The sequence below is a fragment of the Bos indicus x Bos taurus genome, chromosome 21 (genome assembly GCF_003369695.1).
Source record: "Bos indicus x Bos taurus breed Angus x Brahman F1 hybrid chromosome 21, Bos_hybrid_MaternalHap_v2.0, whole genome shotgun sequence".
NCBI lineage: Eukaryota > Metazoa > Chordata > Mammalia > Artiodactyla > Bovidae > Bos > Bos indicus x Bos taurus.
Window position 1 is genome coordinate 19868575 of NC_040096.1, and position 26637 is coordinate 19895211.

Here is a 26637-nt window from a genome sequence, read left to right on the forward strand (position 1 = left end):
GTACTGGGATGAATCAAGTGATCAGCACCAGCGGCCTTTGTTGGATTGGGGAAAATCATAAGAAGGAATGAAATAAAATTCAAAATTTAAGACAAGATAAGAAAAATTTAAACAAAAATTATCTCTCCCGGTTTTGACCGCTTCCCTCCCGTCTAGTGCATTGTGCATCAGCATTATGTGCAAACCAGCCCTCCCAAGGGCAGAAATACCTGCTCCACCATAAAGGTTAATTTTTAAAAATAACTCCTTAGAAGATAATGCTGCCTACATATTAGGTCAGTGCAAACACAATTACAGTTTCAAACCATGGGTTTTAAATCATTATAACTAGGCTCAAACACATCTTTATTAATCAAAATAGTAACCATTACAATCACTGCATTTTTGCCAATGAGAAATAAGTTTGTTTATTCCTGTAGCATAAAAATCCGTGCTTCAGGATACAACAAACTCTTGGAAAGCATTTTCTGCCTCCTGCTGGTTATGGAAGTGTGTTCTCTGTACAAAGATGCTTGAAGAAGTGTTAGTCAGTTGGTGAGAGGTCAGGTGAACATGGCGAATGAGGCAAAACTTGTTCACAATTTGTTCAACTTTTGAAGTGTTGCTTGTGCGACGTGTAGTCGGGTGTTGTTGTGAAGAATTGGGTCCTCTTTGTTAACCAATGCCAGCTGCAGGCATTGCAGTTTTGGGTGCATCTCATTGATTTGCTGAGCATACTTCTTAGATGTATTGGGTTCACCGGGATTCAGAAAGCTGTAGTGGATCAGACGGGCAGCAGATCACCAAACAGTGACCATGACCTTTTTTTGGTGCAAGTTTGGCTTTAGAAAGTGCTTTGGAGCTTCTTCTCAGTCCAGCCACTGAGCTGGTCATTGCTGGTTGTCACGTACAATCCACTTTAAGAAAAAAAATGTTTATTTTTAATTGAAAGATAATTGCTTTACAATATTGTGTTGCTTCCTGCCATACAACAATAATGAATCTACCACAGGTGTACTTATGACCCCTCCCTCTTGAACATCCGTTCCACTTCCCCTACAATCCACTTGTTGCATGCCACAATCTGATCAAGAAACAGCGCTGTGTTGCATAGAAAAAGAGAAGAAGATTCTTCAAATAGATGTTTTTTTTGATTTTTGGTCAGTTCATGAGGCATCCAGGTATAAAGCTTTTTCACCTTTCCAATATCTTCAAATGGCATGTGACATTAGAACAGTTGATATCGAGTTCTTCAGCAACTTCTTGTACATTTGTAAAAGGATCAGTTTTACTTGTTGCTCTCAGTTGTCATTGTCAACTTCTGATGGCCGGCCACTATGCTCCTTGTCTTCAAGGCTCTTGTCTCCTTTGCAAAACTTCTTGAACCATCACTGGACTGTATGTCAGCGATTCCTGGGGCAAATGTATTGCTGATGTTGCAATTAAGACCCATTTAAAGACTGCTTTAAGACCCATTTTGAACTCAAATAAGAAAATCACTTGAATTTGCTTTTTGTCTAACAGCATTTCCATATTCTAAAATAAATATAAAATAAACAGCAAGTAGTAAGTCATTAGCAAAAAACATAAAATGAGATACGTGTAATTAAAATGATATATAGCATAACCACTGAGAAGTCAATGGCACCCCACTCCAGTACTCTTGCCTGGAAAATCCCATGGACGGAGGAGCCTGGTGGGCTGCAGTCCATGGGGTCACTAAGAGATGGATACCACTGAGCGACTTCGCTTTCACTTTTCACTTTCATGCATGAAGGAAATGGCAACCCACTCCAGTGTTCTTGCCTGGAGAATCCCAGGGATGGTAAAGCCTGGTGGGCTGCAGTCTATGGGGTCACATAGAGTTGGACATGACTGAAGCGACACAGCAGCAGCAGTAGCGTAGCATATCCACATTTATTTAGAATGTATTCCAATACCAAACAGCAAATTTCAATAATGCAAAAACCGCAGTTATATTTGTACCAACCTGATACTTATGACCAGCTTCCCAGGTGGCTCTAATGGTAAAGAACCCATCTGCCAATGCAGGAGATATGAGATATGGGTTTGATCCCTGGGTCAGAAAGATCCACCGGAGGGGGCATGACAACACACTCCAGTATTCTTGCTTAGAGAATCCCATGGACAGAGGAGCCTGGAGGGCTACAGTCCATAGGATCACCCAGAGTCGGACATGACTGAAGCGGCTTAACACACATATAGTACAATACTTAGATTAATATCACTACCTTTATTACTTGTATTCTGCCTATTTTTATAAGGTTCTTGTTTTTTCCATTAATAGTTCTGTGATTGTGTCTGTGATGAAATTTAATGACGACTAGGCTACTTGAAATTATTTATATAATATTCAGCTCTATAAGATCCATGAGTGTAATCTTGTGACCCTAGAGATGGGAAGGAGCAAAAAATGGAAACCATTTCCTGGAGCTGACAGACTTGTAGGACAGGTGGTGCAGAGGCTTTTGGCTGCTGTTTACGGGACTGGATGAGGAACAGCACACTGCGTGGTCTATCAGCAGACTTGTCTTCTGAGCAGGGAATGAACATTCCCAGCACCCTGGGACAAGTCAGTCAAAAAATGCCTCTGAAAATGGATAATAAGAGAGAAATGGAGGGGACTGTGTAATAGAGAATGTCGCCCAAGCCCAGTTCTCCAGGCATGAAGTCATTAGTCCCTGCAGTCACCTATGATCCACCATGAAAGGGGTTCAGTGCGAAGGTCAGGATGAGGCATTTTGTGCTCTGAGAAAACTTGCAGAACCAGCCCTCTGGTCAACATTTTCTGGTGAAGTTTTTATGAACCCCGTTTCTCACTTCTTCCCATACTTAGAAAAGCACTAAAACCATTAACTAAGATATCCCTTCCTCCTGCGTGAAGTTACCTTCTTGCCAAGCTGTGTGCTGATTGCATGTCCCCCTCCCCCCAAGTCACATACACATTAAGGCCTCCAGTCTTACTTCCTCAGAACAGTTCTCAGAGCTTCCTGAGAGACTGTCTCCCCAGTTATAATCATCAGGATGGCTCGAATAAATTTTCAGTTTCTTTCTTAGATTGACTATTGATTAATTTTTTATCTACAAAAGCAACTACGTACTGACTTCCACAAGTCTCCTTGCTCAGCATGTTGAGAACAGGGCTCTTCAGTGAATCCAGGTGATAACTCTCTATCCTCAGTCCCTGGTGCCACAGGCCCTACAGAGGGGCCCAAACTCAGCCCCACCCCCCGCCTCCTGCACATCCCTTCTCCCCAGACAAGCCAACACCCACTCCTCAGGCTGGAGCTCGGGCTCTCTCCTTCCTGGGCCCCCTCTCCCGCCTCCTCCACTAAGACACGGCCTTCACCCTCCACTCAGAACTGGTGTCCTGCCTGCCCCTCGTCCTCCGTCCCCGCTCAGGACACCTGCCCTCCCCTCTGTGGACATGCCCCGTGGATTTGCTGATGGTCAGGTCATGGGTCTCCCTGCCTTCATCTGAGGGTTTCATAAGGATGGGCCGGGCCTTGCTCACTTGGGTCCTCAGCCTCTGGTCCAGCCTGGCCCAGAGCAGGTGCCTCATAAACATCTACTGAGCTGCAAGGGCCCACGTGTGGCCTCAGTTCCTAGTGTCCAGCCCGCCTCCCTGGACCTCTCTACCTGGGTGAGCTCCCAGACCCCAGCATGTGCCTGCACCTGCCCAGTGTTTTGGAAGGCCTGCTAGTTTGAGCTCAGGGTCCCTCTCACTTTTTGAACCCTCCCCTGACCCTATTGCATATCTGCCATTTTGCTCTCTGGAGGGAAATCCAGAAGCTTCTCTGTATGTGAACATCTGGTTACATCTCAGCATGGCTTCCCACTGAGTCCCAAATGCTTAATATGGTACCCAAGGGTGGGATGGCCTTTCCTGCCAGAGTCTACTCTCTCTCTCTCTCACTTTCTCTCTCCTATAAACCTTGCTCACTCCTTCTGTCCCTGGATTCTCCTGTGAGAATTACCCCTCCCCCAACAAAGCCTTTGTTCAGGAGCCCCTCATTCCCTGAGGATGCATATTTCAGACCACAATCAACTCTTAAGAGTTTGATCCAAATGTTAGAGAATCCAGCAGCACTCCATCTTCCCCAAAGGTTTAAATAGTTACCTTCTGAGGGTCCTGTGATGGGGGTCCCCAAACTCCTAAATCAAAGCAGGAAAAGGGGACCATGAAGGTGAGTGTGGGCATCATTGTCAGGACTCAGACTCCTTGGTCTGCCTCCAGAGGGACTCTCTTGTCTATCTGGGGCCTCTGGTATTTGTGGGGAGGAGCCACAAGGGGGAGCCCTAAGTATGAGCCCAGGATTCTGCTCACCCACACCTGAAGGAAAGGTAGTGCAGGAATCACCTGACTTACTTCTCCAAGGCTGCTTCCTACCCTGAGGCCCATGGGTCCACTAATGTCCTGGAATGGGCTCTAGGAGATCTACAAGAGCCCTGTAACTGAATGCAACATTTCCAATGCATGTGAATGCATATTCCTGGGACAATCATATAGTCAAACGGATTTACGTGCAGAAAATATTAAAGAGTCTCTGGGTGGTTCCTGCATAACTCCAAAGAAGTAGGCTCTGCCAATGTTCCTAAACCAAACTGAGTAAGTGAGGGAGCATGGACTTGAGATCTCTCCGGATTGCCCATCTGGGGCAGTGATCTTTCTTGGCATCAGGACAAGCAGGTTCAGAAAGATCTGGTACCCTCTCTGAGCTTTTAATTTCCCAAGCTTGTCGCCTTCCCAAAGCACAGCATCAGAGAATCCCTTAGTGGAGGGATCTCTTTAGAACTTTAGTTCATCTCTACATTATACCCCAGCCTGGGGCTCATCCATCATTTCCCAGAGAGCGCTCTGCACAGTGCTCCTCAAAATGCAGTTTGTGGAGTAGTACCAGTTGCAAACTGTTCTTGGTCCACAATGAGATAAGTACACACAGTGAGTGAACATTTATAAACTTTTATAGTAATTTGACATTGTCCAAAGATCCAGGGGTATGACCAGTGCCAGACAATGGGGCCTGGAGTTTAAGTTTAGTTTGGAGTTTGTGCTGATGGTCCAGCTGCAGTGGCAAGACAGACATGACCCAGATGAAGGAGGCTGGGCCGGCGAATCAATGCACTGCTTCCTTCATTGAGAATGTCTTGCCAAACACAAAAAATTAACTTTGCAAAACTAAGTAGCCAGCTTCAGTTCAGTTCAATCATTCAGTAGCGTCTGACTTTTTGCGACCCCATGGACTGCAGCATACCAGGCCTCCCTGTCCATCACCAACTCCTGGAGCTTGCTCAAATTCACGTCTATCAAGTCAGTGATGCCATCCAACCATCTCATCTTCTGTTGTCCCCTTCTCCTCCTGCCTTCAACCTTTCCCAGCATCAGAGTCTTTGCCAAGGAGTCAGTTCTCCTCATCAGGTGGCCAAAGAATTGAAACTTCAGCCTCAGCATCAGTCCTTCCAACGAATATTCAGGAGTGATTTCCTTTAGGATTGACTGGTTTGATCTCCTTACAGTCCAAGGGACTCCAGGAGTCTTCTCCAACACCACAGTTCAAAAGCATCAATTCTTTGGCACTCAGCTTTGTGGTCCAACTGTCACATCCATACACGACTACTGGAAAAACCATAGCTTTGACTAGACGGACCTTTGTTGGCAAAGTAATGTCTCTGCTTTTTAATATGCTGTCTAGGTTTGTCATAGCTTTCCTTCCAAGAAACAAGCATCTTTTAATTTTATGGCTGCAGTCACCATCTGCAGTGATTTTGGAGCCCCCCAAAATAAAGTCAGCCACTGTTTCCATTGTTTCCCCATCTATTTGCCATGAAGTGATGGGACCAGATGTCATGATCTTAACTTTTTGAATGTTGAGTTTTAAGCCAGCTTTTTCACTCTACTCTTTCACTTTCATCAAGAGGCTCTTTAGTTCTTCATTTTCTGCCATAAAGGTGGTATCATCTGCATATCTGAAGTTATTGGTATTTCTCCCGGCAATCTTGATTCCAGCTTGTGCTTCATCCATCCTGGCATTTCACATGATGTATTCTGCATAAAAGTTAAATAAGCAAGGTGACAATATACAGCCTTGATGTACTCCTTTCCCAGTTTGGAACCAGTCTGTTGTTCCATGTCTGGTTCTAACTGTTGCTTTTTGACCTGCATACAGATTTTTCAGGAGGCAGGTCAGGTGGTCTGGTATTCCCATCTCTTTAAGAATTTTCCACAGTTTGTTGTGATCCACACAGTCAAAGGCTTTAGCGTTAGTCAATGAAGCAGAAGTAGATGTTCTTCTGGAATTCTCTTGCTTTTTGTATGATCCAGCAGATGTTGGCAATTTGATCTCTGGTTCCTCTGCCTTTTCTAAATTCAGCTTGAACATCTGGAATAGTCAGATAGTGAAGAGTTAAAATGAGTGAATTATAGAAAGACTAAGGCATTATTGTCTTTTATTATGTGATAATATTCCAGCTAATTGTCTACAACTATTGTTTTATACAAAGTTAGAATGTATTATGGCACCCCACTCCAGTACTCTTGCCTAGAAAATCCCATGGACGGAGGAACCTGGTAGGCTGCAGTCCATGGGGTCTCGAAGAGTTGGACATGACTGAGCGACTTCACTTTCACTTTTCACTCTCATGCGTTGGAGAAGGAAATGGCAACCCACTCCAGCGTTCTTGCCTGGAGAATCCCAGGGACAGGCGAGCCTGGTGGGCTGCCGTCTATGGGGTCGCACAGAGTCAGACACGACTGAAGCGACTTAGCAGCAGTAACAGTAGCAGAATGTATTAAGGGGAAGGTCCTGTAAAAATATTCAAACAATAGAATAAACTCCTGGAGATGCTGCAAGATAAGTTTAGTCCCAACTTTTTAAACATGTCAAATGGACAATCAGATTTGCTTATTTATCTTAGGCCATCAGATTTTTAATGACTTTAATACTTACCTTCTATTAAAAGAAATACTATGTTTTTATTAGATTTTTTCATGTTACATCATTTTATTAAATTAGCCATTCTATGAATGTGTTAATCTTCCTGAAACTTTATTTTTATTAATTTTAAACAGTTATAGTGTGCCAGTTTTATTTATTTATTATTATTTATTTTTAATTGTCAGGACCATGCAACCTGTGGAATCTTGTTGCTTGACCAGGGGTTGAACCTGTGCCCTGTGCATTGGAAGCGCACAGTCTTAACCACTGTGCCACCAGGGAGGTCCTCTGAAACTTCATTTAAAATCATATCATTACCCTTCTCAAAATCCTCAAACTTCTTTTAAAAGATAAAACTCAAACTTCTCCTTGTGACAATTGAGATCCTCTTCAGTTGGCATTGACTTGTGTTTTCTGCCTCATTGCTCACTGTTTCTTTAAAAATTATCATTGCATTGGTTAAGGTGTGTAGTGATATCTCATTGAGGTTATACCTTGCATTTTCCTCACTATTAATGAGTTTGAGTATTTTTTTAATGTGTTTACCTACCATTTAGATATCAGTCTTTATAAAATATTTCAGCCTATTTTTGCAATCAAGCTATGCCATTTGAACTACATGACTTATTTCTTATATGAACTCTCATTTTTCCAACACAGTGCAACTATCAGTTGACACAATTTATACACTTTTCCAAAAGAGCACAATTGGTGATTAGGTGGGTTTAGTGCATCTAAATCATTTATCTCTTATATTAATTTTCATTTTTGTAAAACAGTAACCATTCTCGTAGACCCAGACCCCAGAGGCAAGACTTAAATTTGTATAGAGGATAAAATACCAAATGAAAACTTTGTTGTTAGAATTCTATAATACATAAAGAAATATAAAAAAAGTTATCTCATTTAAATCAGTCAGATACACTAAAACTTCTTAGGAAGTTTGGCCCATTTTGGGGGGTTGTTTGCCTATTTATTATTAAGTTGCAAATTTTCTTTCTATATTCCAGATAGCAGAAATTAAAAATATAATCCTTGTCATATTTTTTAAAGTTTCCAGAAAAGCTTGCCCTACTCTTGCTCTGGAGTATGGTGGTCACAAGGATCCCAGGACCCGTTGTCATATCCTGGGTTCCCTAGTGTCCGAGACTCACAGGGGAGGATCCATTGATCTAGAGAAGGGTGGTCAGTGGAAACGCCCACAGGAGGCACGAGGGAAGAAAATAAGTAAGGTGGATGGAGAGGACTAAGGTCCTTGGAGACAACCAACTGAATCTGTCAGGGGCGGTGGAAAAGCAAGATGCCCTGTGCATGACATAAGCTCATGTTTATAAAGTAGGAAAAAAAATCTACAGGTGCCCTGTACAAACATGTGTGCGTGTATGTACACACATATCTATATATGATTTCAGAGCATGTGAAATGTGCTGAAGGCTGTATATGAGGTTGAGGACATGGATGCTCCCTGGATGGAGGAGTGGACACTCCTGTGAGTAGGCAGGAAGCCTGGCCAAGTCCAAGAAGGGAAACTGGAACATGTGAGATAATTATAGACCTGCTTTATGTCAATGACACCTGAGAATAAGAAAAATATAGAAAACTAAACAGAGATGAGAATGGAAACAATATAGAGCATGTAACAGCTGCTCAGCTCCAGCCACCCAACCGTATTATCTATCACCAAGGGAATGTAGCCTAGTGACACCATATTTTTTGAGTCTTCTAAAGGAGGTAGAAATCTACATTTTCAAGTGAAATTAAAGTGCTGTACAGCAACCAAACATGCTGTTGTTGTTCAGTCACTAAGTCATGTCTAACTCTTTGTGACCCCATGAACTGCAGCATGCCAGGCTTCCCTGTCCGTCACAATTTCCCAGAATTTGCTCAAACTCATATCCATTGAGTCAGTGATGCCATCCAACCATTTCATCCTCTGTCATCCCCTTCTACTGCCCTCAATACTTCCCAGCATCACAGTCTTTTCCAGTGAGTTGGCTCTACTCATCGGATGACCGAAGTACTGGAGCTTCAGCTTCAATATCAGTCCTTCCAATGAATATTCAAGTTGATTTCCTTTAGGATTGACTGTTTTAATCTCTTTGCTGTCCAGGGGACTCTCAAGAGTTTTCTGCAGCACCACAGTTCAAAAGCATCAGTTCTTCGGTGTTCAGCTTTCTTTATGGTCCAACTCTCACATCTGTACATGACTACTGGAAAAGCCATAGCTTTGATATACAGACCTTTGTCAGCAAAGTAATGTCTCTGCTTTTTAATACACTGTCTAGGTTTGTCATAGCTTTCCTTCCAAGGAGCAAGCGTCTTTTAATTTCATGACTGTCACATTAAATGGACACAAAGTTGTCATTTACTCTTAAGTATGAATCATAGGGTCATTTTGGTAGTAAGTTGGGAAAAATGAAGAGACAGTATGACCCTCCAGTTTCCCTCACCCCAGGGCCCCTCCCCGACCCCGGCAGTGCCCACTGGGAGGCCAACAGGCTCCAGGGCTCCACTGGCAATTGGGGCTGAAAGAGCTTTGTGAGTCCAGGGAGGTTCTCAGGGTTTGCTCTGTGTTTCTCTTTCCAGCCTCAGCTTGTCCCAGGTTTATTATCAGCAGAGGTGACAGGGCCCCTGATGGCAGGAAGCTGGCTGGGGCTCAGGCTGCTGGCCCTTCAGCCCTCTCAGCAAATAGTCCCTTGGAAACAGGGCAGCTGTCCTTGAGGAGGGGGCAGGCTGGGAGGGGCCTTACTCCCCCCACACACTGGACCCTGGAGGAGTCCCTGTGTGAGCAGGACTGCAGCCCTGGCTGGCGGGACTGTCTTGGGCAGGTGACCTGGGCAATTCCGTGGTCTCCAGGGTCCCTGCCACTCTGGCCACATGTCCCTGTCACAGCCCTGAAACCCCTTTAGGCCCCTGTTCTTCTGTCTCAGTTGCAGTCCAAGCCCCTCCTCCATGGGGAAGGTTGGCTCCATGCCTGCATCCCTTCTGAGTCAGAAGACACCTACTGGGCTGCCTCAGGGCCACTGGGACCCTGGGATCCCCCCAGTCATCTCCACTCTGCCACTCCCAACCCCACCCCAGTCCTGGGTGCATCCTCAGGGTTGTCCCTCCCAGGGGTCCATTCAGTGCCTCCTCTTTCAGCTCCTGCCCTTAAAAAGGGCCCCATCATCTGTCCATCCCCATCCCCTCCCTGGATACCCTGAAAGGCTCCATGTCATAATCAGACACAGCATCCTTGTTTATTTCCAATCCCTTCTTCCCAGCTTGGAAGCTGCTAACTGGGGGCTAGGGGAGGGGGTGGGGCTTCCCAGGTGACTAAGTGGTAAAGAATCAACCTGCCAAAGCAGGAGACACAGGTTTGATCCTTGGTTTGGGAAGATCCCCTGGAGAAGGAAATGGCAACCCACTCTGGTATTCTTGCCTGGGAAATTCCATGGACAGAGGAGTCTGGAGGGCCAAAAAGACTCAGACACAACTAAGCATAACACAGCTGAACCAGTCTCACAGGCCTAAAATCTTCACTCAGGTAGGGCTAGTCCTAGATCTTCCCAGACTCACAGTGGGATGGCAGCTTCAACCCAGGGTTCGAACTCAGGTCTCCCGAATTGCAGGCTGATTCTATGCCAGCTGAGCCACAAGGGAACCCCAAGAAGCGCATCTTCCCCACCCAAGAATTGAACTGGGGTCTGCTCCATTGCAGGCAGATTCTTTACCAACTGAGCTATCAGGGAAGCCCTTTAAAAACCAAACATTATGTTAATTTATTCTGTGGTTCCCCCATGATACTCCACATTGGAGTCTTGCTAGGTTGGGGTCTCCCTTCCCCAGTGGGAAAGTCACATGTGAAGGCAAAACTGGGGGAGGGAATTCACAACAGTCCCTACTTCCCATGTCATCTTGTCCCCACGGCCTTGCTATCACCCCTGGCTCCTCCCTGTTCACCCCTGGAGCTGCCCTCCTCCAGGTGGGGCTGTGTCCCTCAGATGGCAGCTCCTTCTGGTGATGCTGCAGGGAGGAGAGGCCGGGACACGTGTGTCTTCAGGTTGCTGTGGAAGGAGGCCATGGCCCTGAAGGCGTGTCCTGGGTCCCAGAGCTCCAAGCTTTTTTCCTTGGCTCCCACCCATGGGCCCTGGTGACATGTGGGCTGTAAAGCAAAGTGTTCAGGCTCCCAGCTTTGGCGTTTTTATCTGGGTTCTCACTCCTATCCACGGAATGTTATTTGAGGCACTTGGTTCCCTGAGCCTAATTTTCTCTTTGTCAGATGATTAGGAGGACAATGTATTTATACAATCACTGTTCTGAAAACTTTGAGGTCAGATCTGCTCCAGAGTCAGAATTTTTCAGTTTCGGGCAGGTGACATGGTGCATCTACTTTACAGGAGATAAAACCCTACTGGGCTCTGAAAGCACTTAGTAATCAACACATTCGGTTCTGTGTGTGCTCAGTCATCTCCAACTCTGCAACTTCATGGACTGTAGCCCAACAGGCTCTTCCATCCATGGGATTCTCCAGGCAAGAACACTGGAGTGGGTTTCCATTTCCTACTCCAGGGACCCTTCCCCACCCAAGGATCAACCCATGTCTCCTGCATCTCCTGCGTTGGCAGGCAGATTCTTTACCATAGCTCCACCTGGGAAGATCCAGTCAAATATGTTAGTGTTTTTGCAATTGAACTTTTGAATTTTTGCACTAAGTGAAATAAAGACCATAAATTGTCTCATGTCCATTCAGGCCAAATATTCTTATGAAATAAATTTTTTAAAACTTGTATAATTTTCAGAGCCTTGGAGATTGGAGTTACAGATAAGGACAATTCTACCTTGTGTCTCTGATAGTAATGGCAAAAGCTGAAAGAGATAAGTAATGTTTATGGTCTGACGCCAGATCCAGCCCAGCTGTAAGGTTGGGATAAGCCAAGCCTGACAAGGTCAACGGTGATGGGTGGGGAGAACCATTCTGGAACAGCTGTGCGGTTACCCAGGTGTCTGAACCATTGGTTCAAACTCCACAGATGCTGAGCCTCAGCTGTCACAGGGCCCTGAGCCTTTTCTAGGCATCTGACTTAATCCACTTCCAGAGCTGGATCTTTACCTGGTGAGTCCTTTGCAAGGACCATGGCCATTCCATTGACAGAGACCCACATGACCATCATGACATCCGCGTCATTGTCCTCAGGCTTGGACTCTGTGACCAACAAGAGCTACTTCCTCCACTTCCTGCAGCTGCTCTCCACCTGCATGGCCTTCTTCTTGGTGACCAGGGAGAGCACTTGGAGTGTGCTCATAAGTAACTGGTCCATGTTTGTCTGGTACTCCTGCTTCGCCATGACCCTCCTTACCCTCATAGCTGAGTTATGTGCACTCCAGGATAAACTTCACTTCTCCTGGGATAGATTTCTCATCACCTCTGCCTGCTACTGCACCCTTTTCTGCCTCTCTGCCTCCATCACTTACCCCATCATCTACCTTCAGATTTTTCCCGATGGCTCCCCCCAACACCATGTTATTGCTGCCACTGCATTCTCCTGCATCACTTCTGTGGCTTATGCTATCGAAGTGGTCTGGACCTGTGCCCAGACTGGCAAGTCCTTCTACTCTTTGCTAGGCCTGCTCAAGAGGCTGGAGATCTTCGTGGCATGTGTCATCTTCGCCTTCCTCAGCAACACCTACCCGTATGAGCACCAGCCAGCCCTGGTGTGGTGTGTGGCCGTGTATTGCATCTGCTTCATCCTGGGGGCTGTGGCTATGTTGTGGCACCGGTGTGACTGTGACAAGAGTCTGCCCTACTCCTGTTTGGGGTTTGGGCAGTCTGTGCTCTCCATCCTCCTCTACACCACTGCTCTGGTCCTCTGGCCTCTCTACCAGTTCAATGGGCAGTTCGGTGGGCAGCCCCAGCGTTCCAAAGAGTTGAGGTGCATTGATGAGCGCACCTCCTACGTGTGCGTCTGGGACCAACGACTTGCTGTGGCCATCCTGACAGCCATCAACCTGCTGATTTACGTGGTGGACCTGATGATCTTGACTGTGGTCAGTGACCGAGGCTCTACCCAGGGGCTCCAGATTCCCTCTTCTTACCGAGCTCTGCCTCCTCTGATGCCCTCTTCCTGGCTCCTCTCTCCCTCCTCACATCCTCCCCCGTTCATCTCACTCTCTTTTCTGTTTCCTTCTCTCCTTCTGCTCTGTCTCCATCCTGTCTTGCATGTTTGCCCACATTCTGTTTTACCTCTTTCTCTTGCTTCTCTCACCTTTCCTACATTTTCTGCTTTTTGGCCCTCTTTCAGTTATTCTTGGTTTTCTCATCTCCTGTTTCCAGACCAGGACATTTTCCTTCTTTGGATCTATTGTCATAACCATGCGTTCCAGGAAACAAACTCACTCAGAAGGATAATGCAGATAGTGGAGTACAGTTTATTACACTGGTGGGCCCAAGGCAGAGTCTCCTCTTAGTCAAGGACCTGGACCAGTTTTTGTGAAAACTTTATATACCTTAAGTGTACATGCCCAAACCCACCTCCCCAAATTCCCTGAAACTAGTCTGAACAAAGGAAAAGAAAGATACAGTCAAAGATGACCCATGATTCAGATGCCTTGCTGCTCCTGCTAAGTCACTTCAGTCGTGTCCAACTCTGTGCGACCCCATAGACGGCAGCCCACCAGGCTCCCCTGTCCCTGGGATTCTCCAGGCAAGAACACTGGAGTGGGTTGCCATTTCCTTCTCCAATGGATGAAAGTGAAAAGTGAAAGTGAAGTCGCTCAGTCGTGTCTTACCCTTTGTGACCCCATGGACTGCTGCCTACCAGGCTCCTCCATCCATGGGATTTTCCAGGCAAGAGTAGTGGAGTGGGTGCCATTGCCTTCTCCTCAGATGCCTTAGGCCTAGGTAGTTAACAGAGGACCGTTATCAATAGGCCTGTGGTTATATTCCAGTAAGCATAATAGAATTTATGATTCTATTGGTTTACACAGATAATTACGGTATTCTTTTAGGCGAGGGAGAGTCTAAGTACGAGCCCTGGGGTTCTTCCATGGGGGGTGAAGGGGTGGGGATGGGGTCTGGTTTTCCAGTTGGTATGTTGTTTCCATAGATACTGGGCTCAAAGTCCACAGTCCGGCCCAAGATGGAGTCCTGCTTTCAAGATGCAGCCCGTTCTGTCTGTTTCCTCCTTCACTATCAGGACCCGAGACTCCTTCCTTCTCTGTCCACCACCCTTCCCACCTCCTAAGGTGCTGACTCCACAGCACACAGCCCTCTGTGCAGCTGTTCACACCCTGGGCCTCCAGAGGGGCCTCGTTGCCAAAGGGTGTCTGTCTCCCTGACGGTGCCTTAGTTGCTGTGTGTGTTTGGTGTATGTGCAGGTAGCTAAGGATTTGACCCCCTTTCTCTCAGGATAGGGCCTTGTACAGTGCACTTCCCCTTTCAGTTAAAAGAAAAAACTCCAGAGGTCAATAGCTTTCAGTGAGTTACAAGCTTAAAGCAGAGACCCTGGATCCAGAGGCCCTGCCTGTTGCTCAGTCCCACCTGAGATTGGCTCCAGAATTTTGTGGGCTCACTATAACCCTCTGCCTAGACCTCATCTTAAAGCTAGCAAGAGGTAGATGGCTTCCATTCCAATTACACTAGGGGGAGTCAAAAATTGAACTGGAAAAGAACTGCAGTTTCTTGAAGACAACCTCTGAAGTATTTTAGAGGGGCAGGGATGTGACAGCCTCAGAGCTAAAAACTGCATATCCTGCCTCTGCAGGCAGAAGAACATGGACCTTGCCGCTTAAAGAAAAATAGCCATTTAAAGCTGATGTTAGCTAGTATCAACTTTAAAAAGTAGTCACAACCTAGAAGATGAGAGTTATGTTTTATTTGATGGGAGTTTTTAGGACTTCAAGCCCGGCAGCCAGCATCTCAAGTGACCCTGAGAGATATGTTTTGAGGAGGCGGGGTTGGGAGGTGGGCAGGAGTCAGATTATATAGAAGCTTGTAACAAGGAGGAGGTAATCTAAACATCAAAGAATTATTGCTAATTAAGGAAATCCAGATCTCTCTAGTTAAAGAATTTAACACTTTTCTGTGAGAAGATGCAAGAGTCTGAGCTTACTAAAATCATTCCTTTCATTTGCATCTCAGCTGTCTTGGGCCAGCATCCAGAGATTTGATTACTCACATCCTTAGTTCTTTGTTCATGGTAGGGAGTGGCAGCAGCTCATGTTGCCAACTCAGTAGCTGCTGGACAGCAGGCATTGTTCTTCCTGGGCTCAGAAATTCACGTTTAGAGGGCTGGAAGACTGTGACATCCTGTTTATTGATATGGCAGGAAATACTCCATTTCACACTCAGTTCAGTTCAGTTCAGTCGCTCAGTTGTGTCCGACTCTTTGAGACCCCATGAACTGCAGCACACCACGCCTCCCTGTCCATCACCAACTCCCGGAGTATATCCAAACCCATGTCCATCGAGTCAGTGATGCCATCCAACCACCTCATCCTCTGTCGTCCCCTTCTCCTCCTGCCCTCAATCTTTCCCAGCATCAGGGTCTTTTCCAATGAGTCAGCTCTTCACATCAGGTGGCCAAAGTATTGGAGTTTCAGCTTCAACATCAGTCCTTCCAATGAATATTCAGGACTGATTTCCTTTAAGACTGACTGGTTGGATCTCCTTGCAGTCCAAGGGACTCTCAAGAGTCTCCTCCAACACCACAGTTCAAAAGCAGCAATTCTTCTGCGTTCAGCTTTCTTTATAGTCCAACTCTCACATCCATACATGACCACTGGAAAAATTATAGCCTTGACTAGATGGATCTTTGTTGGCAAAGTAATGTCTCTGCTCTTTAATATGCTGTCTAGGTTGGTCATAACTTTCCTTCCAAGGAGTAAGCGTCTTTTAACATCATGGCTGTAGTCACCATTTGCAGTGATTTTGGAGCCCAGAAAAATAAAGTCTGTCACCGTTTCCATTGTTTCCCCATCTATTTGCTATGAAGTGATGGGACCAGACCTTAGTTTTCTGAATGCTGAGCTTTAAGCCAACTTTTTCACTCTCTTCTTTCATTTTCATCTTTTTTCATCATTTTCATTTCATCTTTTTCTTTTTGATCAAGGGCCAAATTACTATGTGACCTTATTCTTAAAGGGAAGTGTCTTTCAACCCTTTTTCAATTGGCAGGTGGGTTGGGTGGGTGGATATTATTGCTACAAAAGTAAACATAATTCCAGTGCCTGACTATGTTACACAAGCAAGTTTCCGTGTGCCAGTTGCTTTCTGCTGCTCCTACATGCTTCTCTGGGACTCATGTATAACATGATCTACATAAATGTATATAAATTTAAAGAATTACCTGGAGTTGCTTGGTCCCAACAGTCCCTGCTTTGAATCATAGCGAGAAGGCTTGTTCCTTCTCCTTCATCCATAATGTCTTTTTAAAAAATATAAATAGAAAGATAAAAGTAAAAAACAAAAACAAAATCAACAATCTAATTGACCCAAATTTGCCTAGAGTTCTGAAGCAACTGAACAGACTTCCATTCTCACCCAAACCACCATCTCTGTAAACCTGTCCCACTGTCTCCCAATTTCCATATTAGCCAGAACCTAAGGGCTTGGCTCAGTGCTGCAGATCTAGTGGTTGGGTCCCACCCCAATGCCCAGCGTTCTGTCCCCTAGCTCTTAAAGGGGCCATGATAGCACCTGGAGACCCCTCTATAAAGATATGTGCCTGTGTGCATGCTCAGTGTGTGTGTTCCTGGGCATGAGCACACTGAGACCAGCAGCTGTCTGCAGTAACTAGTGGCTGTGATGGTCCCAAAGTCTCCTGCTCCCAACCACAAACCCACAGAACCCAGCATCCTGGCGTCAGCAGGGCCACAGGGGCCAGGCAAGCAGAGCTGTGGCGGGGGGGGGGGGGGGTGCAGGGGAAGGCCCCCCACTGCTGCCCCTTAATCCTGTACTGGAATGAAGTGTGTGATCTTCACCCACAGGCAGATAGGGTGGATGGGGAGGGCTCCCAGGAGGTGATCCCTGTGGCGAAAAAATGGTAAGATGTAGTAATTTCCCTATTTTAAGGCAAGACAATAAAAATTTAGACAAAATTTTTAGTTTGCTCTTTGGGCCTCCTCTCTCCCCTCTGGTGTGCAGTGTGCATCTATCTGCATTATGCGTTAACCTGACTTCCTCAAGGGCAAAACTACTTGCTCCACCATAAAGATAAATTTTCTTCTTCAGGCCCCAATCATGTAACTCCTTAGAAGACATCCTTACTTACTTATGACTGGGTTAATGTCATAGGCCATATTATTTGTGTTCTGTGCTTTTCCTAAGATAATTCCTTCCTGCTTTAAAAAAAATATGTGATTGAGCCTCAGATAGAAATAATGATGACTTGAAATGATTGACCTAAAGTATAGTACTGTAAGATCCATTGTTGTAACAGTATGACTCTGGAGAGGGGAAGAAGCAACAGGGGGGAATATTTGCTGGAATCTGACAAACTAGTAAAACAGGTGGTTCAGAGGACTGAGGTTACTATTAACAGGACTAGGTGAGGCCTACCAACAAAATCTTCTCCTGACCTGGGAATGCATACCTGGTGTCCTGGGACAAACCGGTTATGAATGTCTCCCAAACCTTGGTTGAAATCAAGACCAAAAGGCAAGGGACTGTGATATAAAAATGTTGCCCACCACCCAGTTCTACAAGAATTAAGTCATTAACCACTGCAGTCCTTGACTTAAAATCAATCCTGGAAGGAATTCAGAGTGAAGATCAGGCTGAGGCACTCAGTATTCTGAGAAAACTGACAGAACCGGCCCTCAGATATTTAGATATCTCCAGGAAAAATTTTCATGAGCCCAGTTTCTTGCATCTTGCCATACTTAGAAAAGCACTAAAAGCATTAACTAAGATATCTGTTCCTCCTGAGTGAAGTAACCTTCTACCAAGCTGTGTGCTGGTTGCCATGTCCCCTCCCCCAAGTCATATAGGCATTGTCCTCCCCCTCTTACATCCTGGGAACAGACAGAGAGACTCTCTCCCCAGTTGCAATCTTCAGGTTGGCTTGAAATAAATTTTCCATCTATTTTCCTAATAGATTGATTATTAGTTTTTCATCCACAAAAGAAAGTATGTGTTTACCTCCACAAGTTAAATGCAGGAAACTCATGATCTTTTCCTGAATCAAATTGAACACAGCCCTGGGATCTCACTTCCCAGGAGGATGGAAATGCCTCTCTGCTTTAGTAGAAGAAATGCCCAGGGTGGGCTCACCTGAGGGGCTCACTGTCCAAGCCTCATGGTTCATGAGGGTGGCTTCTCCATCCCTCCTGTTGGGGGATTAAGGGTCATTTGTCACAATTCCAAGCCTGGTCCAGTCCCTCACTGTGGAGCTCAAAAGAGAGTGTAAATGTCCTCTGCTTAGTCCAACCCTCTCATCATAGAGGAGGAGCAGCTGGACCCCAGGGAGGGACAGGACTTGTCCAGAGTCACCCTGTGTGTGGCAGAGTCAGAGTCAGGACCAGGTGTCCTTTCACCAGGCTGGCTGTCTGCTCACGGCCTCACACTGTTTGTGACAAATGTGGCAGCAGCATCCTCCAAACTGGGATTCTGCCCCATCCACCCTCATTCTGCACAAACCTGCCCCATCCCCCTGAGGAGGGCACTCACTGCTGGGTGAGTCTACTAAAGTATTACCAATGCTGAGAAGAGAGCATGGCACATTGAGGTATTTGTGGAACAAATATTACAGGAGCTTACAGGATCAGACTCTAGGCTAGACCTCCCAATCAAGATACATTCCAACTCTTCTGCCTTTAGGGGAGATGTTTGAGAATTACCAGACATGTTTTATCTCATATATTCCTCCTAACAACCCCAAGTCCTTGCATGAAGGATGTCTCCAGGGAGGGGACAACTGAGAACCTGAGACAGTATTTAAAGATGTCCTCATCATGTAAGTCTTGGTGAGAGACTAGGCCTCAGACACATAAGAAACTTAAGAGGCCAGATAAATAGCTGATTTTCCCCTCAAGTGGTGTCTGGACACACACATAAGTAGTAGGTGACACACAGACACAGGTCAGATCAGAACTCCTTCTGCGGGGCCTGCAGTAGGAATAGCTGGAATACTGGAAGCAGTAGCACCCGCTGTCTGCTTCCAGTGGCCACAGTGCCTGGACCAACTGCCCTAGGCTATGGCTGCCCAGCACCCCTCCTTCCCTTCCTCATCTAAGCCTGGTCTAAGCCTGGTTTCTCCCTAATAATTCTCCAAGCTACCCAGCAGGCTTCTAGGACAGTTGTTCTCTGCTTAAGTTGTCAATGATATTCTTTACAGGATGTAATTAGGATTTGTCATGTCCAAAAGCAGGTGCTATAACCATTCCTTGGATGAGGAAACTGAAGCTTAGAGTGGCATTGACTGAGCACAAGACTACCATGTGCCAGGCTGAGCTCTGGTCTCAGTTCAGGGTTGGAGGTGTGTAGACATGTCAGGGAAAAGGCTCTGAGATGACCAAGAGGAACTGGAAAACATTCTCAGTGGCTCAGACTCTCTCAAAAGGAGGGAGGTGAGGAGGCTGGATGTCGGGAGCCGCGTTAGGCATTACTGACAAAATGGAGGCACAGCCCCAGCCCCATCTCTTCATTCCGCAGGCACAGACCCGGGATGAAGGAGTCAGCTCTTGTGATTCTGACTTGTTTCTTCCTTTCTTCAGTTGAGTTATCTGGAAAGAATGTTAAGGTGCTTATTGTTCTTGAGAGAAACATGAGAAAGCACAAAGCCTTCTGTAGTTGTGCCCAGAAAAATAATCTATAAAGTAACCATTGACATTTGTTCAAGGATCTTTACGAAGATTGTTCCAGGATGAGCACGTAGGCCACAGCTTGAGGCCATGGGAAGGATTGGTATCTGAGATCTGTTTGTGAGGGAAATGTTTATGGCAAAGGAAGTTTACTGAGCTTAGGGTTTAGGAATAATTAAGAATAGCTAGAAGCCTTTTTAGGAGATAGTGAGCTTAAGATACTAGGGGCAAGCAGGATTTAGAAAGATAAGAAATAAACTGAGGAATGTGGTATGCAGCCCAGACATAAGCATGAGTTACAATGTAAACACAAGTAGACACGATTCTGAGAGAATCGCTGAAGCAGGAACTCTGTTTGAAGGGCAGCAATGAGACAATAATCTGGGTGAGGGGGAACTGCAAATGTCAAACCTCTTACCTGATGCTTTTGAAAAAGTATAAAAGAGAACCTGAAGCTTGAAATAAACATGTAGGCCTGTACCTCGAGTCAGAGGCTACATCATTCTCCACCGACACCACTCATCCCTTCAAGCTGATTCCCTGGCTGCTGGAGCTGGACTCAGGCAGCTGGAGAGGTAGAAAGGGGTCTGAGCTTGCAGGGCTTTGGAGGTGATGTTTTAGAGTTTGTGTTTCATCCCAAGAGAGTGAAGAAAAGCCTTCAAAGGTGTTTTAGTTTGAGTTCAGTCCAAGCAGACATTGAGGGAAGAATGGAAATAGAGGAATCAACTAGAAGCTGCAGGTGAGGGGATGGATGGATCTGGGGATGAAGAAGGTGTCTTTAGAGATGAAGAAGAGTAGGTGGGTTCACAAGTATTTTGTGAAGAGCATCTGTGAAGGTGGTGCCAGTGACTGAGATGGGAAAGAGGAGGAAGGATCAGTATATGTTGGGGGTGGGGGATTGAAAGGTGGGACTGGACGTGTTGAGTGTGACGTGTCCTGAAACATCCAGAGGAAGAGATCAGGAGGCGGTTGGGTGTGACTGTGGATCCAAGAGAGATCAGCTCCGGAGGCAGGAACTGGGGAGTCGTCATCATAGAACCTGTTCACTTCATTCAGTATCTTCTTATACGTCACATCCATCAAGCATCTTGATCTCCACCTGCCGAGGTCCAGCCCCAGCTGATCCAGGGTATTCGAAGGGGAGACGGCGTCGGCGACTATTTACATATTTATCAAAGATATAAAGAGTAATAGAATGAGGATAGCTCAGTAGGAAAATTCAGTGGAGAAAAGAAGCTGAGTAGCTTGGTTTACGCGAGAGACCAATAAAACTTCAAGACAAGAAGTTTGCACCACTTACGTAGGCCGCGGGCGTCCTTCCGTTCTCCCGAAGGAGAGGAGACACTGAGGCCTACCCGGTCGGATCTTAGAAGCCCAGGCATAATTAGTAAACATGGTGGGTTCCGTGCTCCAGATGGAGACTCAGCTGGAAGTTAAAGGGAAGAATTACATGGGGAGACCAAACGTTGGTGAGCAAGGCACGTAGCTTTATTTTCAACAGGGGCTTATATACCCTAAGTTACACATAGAGGATAATAGGGGATGCAAAGTCAGCAGTTTTTGATCCTTATCAAAAACCAGAGTTTCTTTCCTGCATATTTATCGCATACAAATGCTTTAGGTGATTTACATCATCTTCTGGCCAGAAGGCCTATTAACATTTTATGACTCTTGACAAGGACTTAACAACAAAGACTTACTTTCTCTAAGAGTAATTATTTTAAGGTTTGGCGCCATCTTCCGAAGATAAAATTGCATTCCTATACGGCGGATGTGTAATGGGTTTACAACAAAGGAAAGAATTTATTACCTTAAGGGTCTAAAGTTACTAACACCAAGGCCACTACTTTTTTTTCTACATACCAACTATTAATTAATACACATTCAAGGATACAATTCAGGGGATGTGAAAACTTGGCAGCAAGCATTGGCTCATCAATGAAATCTTTTACTAGTTTATTCTGACAGTTTCTAACTCTCTGAGAGGTTCTAAGCTATTTGAATATCTTAAGCTTCCGTGCCTCTCGAGGCTGGGAGACTGTAAACAATCGTATGTATAGCTGTAGGAGTCCGGGTAAACTTGTCAGGTGAGTTAGAGAGCCATCTGAGGGGTTTGGATTTAAACACTCCTAATTGCCCAGGAACTTTATTAATTGGAGCTGTAAGTTAACTCTTTGACAGAGAGAGCGAGATGGTGGTGGGGGACAGCCCCCAGTAAAGTCAGAGGTGAGAGCACAAAGCAATAAAGTAGGCAGACTCTGGTTTTTTGGGGGGTAGATGCTCAAGAATATCCGGGGGGACTCCTGAGGCTCGATCCCGCCTTTGCGTATGCCGAGCCTCCTTCCTCATGACCTTTGTCATGAGTGGAATGCCTCACCGGCTCCCAGCATCCACCCACCGAAGACAGCAGCCTTGCCCACCCCACTCCAATAACTCTCTTTTCCCCTGTTTTCTCTTTGTGCATGTGTGCATGCTAAGTTGCTTCAGTTGTGTCTGACTCTTTGCAACCCTATGGGCCGTAGACCACCAGGCTCCTCTGTTCATGGAATTCTCCAGGCAAGAATACTGGAGGGCGTTGCTGTGCCCTTCTAGAGGGGATCTTCCTGCCCCAGGAATTGAACCCAGTTCTCTTATGTCCCCTGCACTGGCAGGCTGGTTCTTTACCACTAGTGCCACAAGCCAGTGAAAGTGAAAGTCGCTCAGTCCTGTCCAACTGTGGACTGTAGCCTGCCAGGCTCCTCTGTCCATAGAATTCTCAGGCCAGAATACAGGAGTGGATAGCCGTTCCCTTCTCCAGGGGATCTTCCCAACCCAGGGATCGAAACCAGGTCTCCCACATTGCAGGCGGACTCTTCCGTCTGAGACACCAGGGAAGCCCAAGCTAAGGGGCCTGCAGAAGCTAAAAGAACAGAGGAATGACCCTCCTGGAGCATCAGAGACAGCACAGCCCTGCTGAAAACTTGGCTTTAGGTTTCTGGCTTCCAGAACTATGGGACATAAATTTCTGTTGTTTTAAGCAATCAAAATAGTAATAGTTTTTTGGATATAGTTAAAGGAAACCAAGATGAATACTCAGAAGTAAAAAATAGAGTCTTTGTCATATCTTTTTCTAAGTTTCCAGAAATGGATTCTGACCTCCTGTTCTAGAGCATGATAGTCACATAGATTCCAAGACCCCTTGTCATATCCTGGGTCCTCCCTGTGTCTGAGACTCACAGGGGAGGATCCACTGACCTAGACAAGTGAGTCAGTCCAAACACCCATAGGAGCCAGGAGGGAAGGAAATAAGTAAAGGGGATGGAGAGGACGAAGGAGCCTGCAGAGGACCAGCTGCAACTGTCGGGGGTGGTAGAAAAACAAGATATTGTGTGATGACAAAATCTCATGTTTATAAAACAGGAAAAAAAATACAGATATGCCCTACAGACACATGTACATGTATGTACACACATGTCTACATATGATTTCAGAGCCTGTGAAATGTGTTGAAGGCTGTCCATGAGGTTGAGGACCTGGGTGCTTCCTGGATGGGGAGGTGGACACTCCTGTGAGCAGGCAGGAAGCCTGGCCACGCCCAAGAGGGGAAAGGGGCACATGGGAGATGATCACGGTCCTGCTTTATGTCCATTATACATAAGAAGAAGAAAATAGAGAAAACATTAAACTGAGATGAGAGTGGAAAACAATATAAATGGCATAGCAGCTGCTCAGCTCCATCTACTTGCCTTCCTGAGGGAATACAGCCCAGTGACACCAGATCTCCTGAGGCTTCAAAAGGAGCTGGAAATGTGGATTTTCATGTGAAATTAAAACACTGCAGCTACCAAACACTTAGTGAAGAAATAATACTTTACACTGTGAAGGAAAACTTAACACACCTATGGGCCACCTCCAGTACAACTGGTTTGCAGTCTCTGATATGGAGCAAATCAAGCTTGCATGTGCTTATGTCCAGAGTGGGGCAGGGCCTTCTGGGTCCTCTGTGAGGGGGATGGGTAAGGGAACAGGTAGCTGGCATGACTGAGTGCACCATGTTACAGGTCCTCGGATAGACCCTCAACTTCCTTGTCACTCTGAGTGTCTTTCCTACTAGCTTCCTCCTTCTCTGCCCTTCTTGCACCTCCTCCTCCTTCCTCTGTCCCAGCCATGACCTTCCCAGCTCCCTGTCTTCCAGTCCACACGCCTGGCTGCTGGGCAGGCAGGGCTCAGCCACATCCAGCCTGTGCTCTGACGGGGTCACCATGTCCAGGCTCACAGATTAGAGTGGAGGAGGGGCTGCTGGGTGGCTCAGGCAAAGCTGCTGCTTTCCAGGTGGGGAAACTGAGGCCCAGAGAGGGCACAGGCCTTACCCAGGGTCACACAGCAGGAACCCCCATGGCTCTCCTTCCCCAAAAACTCACTCTATGCCATTCAATGGATCCAAACTTGTCATTTAACCATAAGTATATATCACAGGCTTACTTCATGGAGGTTAAGTTGGGAACAAATTTGCAGACAGACAGCAAGACTTTGCCGGCATCCCTGATAGCTGGTGCCCCTCCCCCACACCTGGCGGGGCCCACTGGGAGGCCAGCACCTTATAATCATACACATTAGTGTTTCTGTCACTGAACTTTTAAGTATTCACACTAAGTAAAATAATAAAAACCATGAAGTGTCTACTGTCTGTTCAGGTCAAATTTTCTAAGGAACCTTTTTTTAAAAGTATTCTTCCCTCATAGCTCAGTTGGTAAAGAATCCATCTGCAATGCAGGAGACCCCAGCTCGATTCTTGGGTCGGGAAGATCCACTGGAGAAGGGATAGGCTACCCACTCCAGTATACTTGGGGGCTTCCCTTGTGGCTCAGCTGGTAAAGAATCCGCCTGCAATGTGGGAGACCTGGGTTCAATCCCTGGGTTGGGAAGATCCCCTGAAGAAGGGACAGGCTACCCACTCCAGTATTCTGGCCTGGAAGAATTCCATGGACTGTATAGATAATGTATAGATAATGGTACAAAACACAAAGAGATTTAAAAATGTTCACGGTTTGAAGCCAGACCCAACCCAGCAGTGAGGTTCAGAATAAGACAAGTCTCCTGACAAGGCCAAGGGTGATGGGTGGGGAGAACCATTCTGGAGCTGCTGTGCTGTTACCCGAGTGTCTGAGCCATTGGTTCCAACTCCACAGATCCTGAGCCTCAGCCCTCACAGGGCCCTGAGGTTTTTCCAGGCGTCTGACTTAATCTGCTCTTAATCTAGATCTTTCTCAGGTGTCTGTTCCAGAGGATCAAAGTGCAGTCCTCCAACAGTGACCCGCAGGACCATCACATCCTCCTTCTGACCATCCTCCGGCCTGGGCTCTCTGACCATCATGGGCTACTCCCTCCACTTCCCGAAGCTGCTCTCCCTCTGCATGGCCTTCTCCCTGGTGGCCAGAGTGGGCACTTGGACGGTAGACCTAAGTAATTGGTCCATGTTCATCTGGTGCTTCTGCTTCACCGTGACCCTCCTCATCCTCATAGTTGACTTTTTTGGGCTCCAGTATCACCTATGCCTCTCCTGGGACAACTTTCTCATCACGTGGGCCTGCTATGTCACCCAGTACTGCCTCTCAGCCTCCATCAGTAACCCCCTTATCTACCTTCAGTCTTGCCTTAAGGCATCATCTGGAACCACACCAGCTCTGCCTCTGCATTCTCCTGCATCTGTGGTTTATGCCACCGACGTGGCCTGGACCTATGCTGGACTGGTGAGTTCTCTGGCTCTATGCTTACTGAGCCAGGACTGCTTAAGAGGCTGAAGCAAGATGCTGGGCTTGGCTGAGAGCAGGAGAGGAAGAAGGTTTGGAATGACTTCACAGCCACCAGTTACTTTAAAGGGCTTTTGGTGTCAAGGCATGTATGAACACAAACACACACGACCACACACAGACCCACACACTGAGCAGGCACTCAGGCATACACCTTTAGATAGAGTCATGCAGGTGCTGGTGGGGGCCTTTTAAGAGCTAGGGGTCAGAAAGTTAAGAGTTTAGGGGGTGCAACTGCTAGCTGTCTTGGGCTGGGCCATGTCCCCAGGCTCTGGGGAAAGCTGGGAGTGGGGAGACTGTGGGGAGACCTCACAGAGATGGTGATTTGTGTGAGAACAAAAATCTGCCCAGTTTTTCTGAGTTCTAAGAAAATTTAGATCAATTAGGGTATGTCAATTTTATTTTATTTTTTAAAATCTTTGTATCAAGGTTTAAAAAAAGAACATTATAGATATGGGAGAAAGGACAAGGCTTCTCTCTATGATTGACAGCAGTTTTTGATAGTAACCAGAAATTCTAGGGAAGTAAAAATTACTTGTGTATTTACATTTATTAGATATGGGCAGAAACAACAGGAAGGGATCATTTTCTAGAGCTTGACAGACTCTTGAGACAGGAGGTTCAGGGGATTAGGCCACTGTTGCCAAGACAAGATGAGAAATAGCACTTGAGTGGTCTATCAGTAAAATTCTTGGCTGACCTGGGAATGAGTATTCCTAGCACCCGGAGACAAATTGGTGAAAAATGCCTCCTAAATTTTGGTTGAACTTAAGACCAAAAGGAACAAGATTGTGAGTAAAGAATGTTACCCACCACCAGTTCAACAAGAATCAAGTCACTAGCAACTGCAGTTACTGACTTACAATCCACCTTGAAAGGAATTCAGGGTGAAGATAAGGATGAGGTCCTCTGTGCTCCAGGAAAACTGGTGAAACTGAAACTCACATAAATATTTTCAGGAGAAATATTTATGATTCCAGTTTCTTGCATTCTCTCATACTCAGAAAAGCACTGAAACCATTAAATAGATGCTTGTTCCTTGGGAAGACTGTGTCCCCAGTTGTAACTGTCAGGTTGGCTTGAATAAAATTTCCTATTCCTTCCTTAGAATGACTACTGATTAATTTTTTATC

At 46.1% G+C, this 26637-nt stretch overlaps 1 protein-coding gene across 1 annotated transcript; it reads left to right on the plus strand.

The window, feature by feature from the left end:
• Positions 1-11938: 11938 nt before the first annotated feature.
• LOC113879850 (myeloid-associated differentiation marker-like) lies at positions 11939-26579 on the plus strand. The gene is made up of 2 exons (XM_027521675.1): positions 11939-12962; positions 24955-26579. The coding sequence occupies exons 1-2, from the start codon at positions 12051-12053 to the stop codon at positions 25159-25161; spliced, it is 1119 nt and encodes a 372-aa protein (XP_027377476.1). The 5' UTR covers positions 11939-12050; the 3' UTR covers positions 25162-26579.
• Positions 26580-26637: the final 58 nt, after the last annotated feature.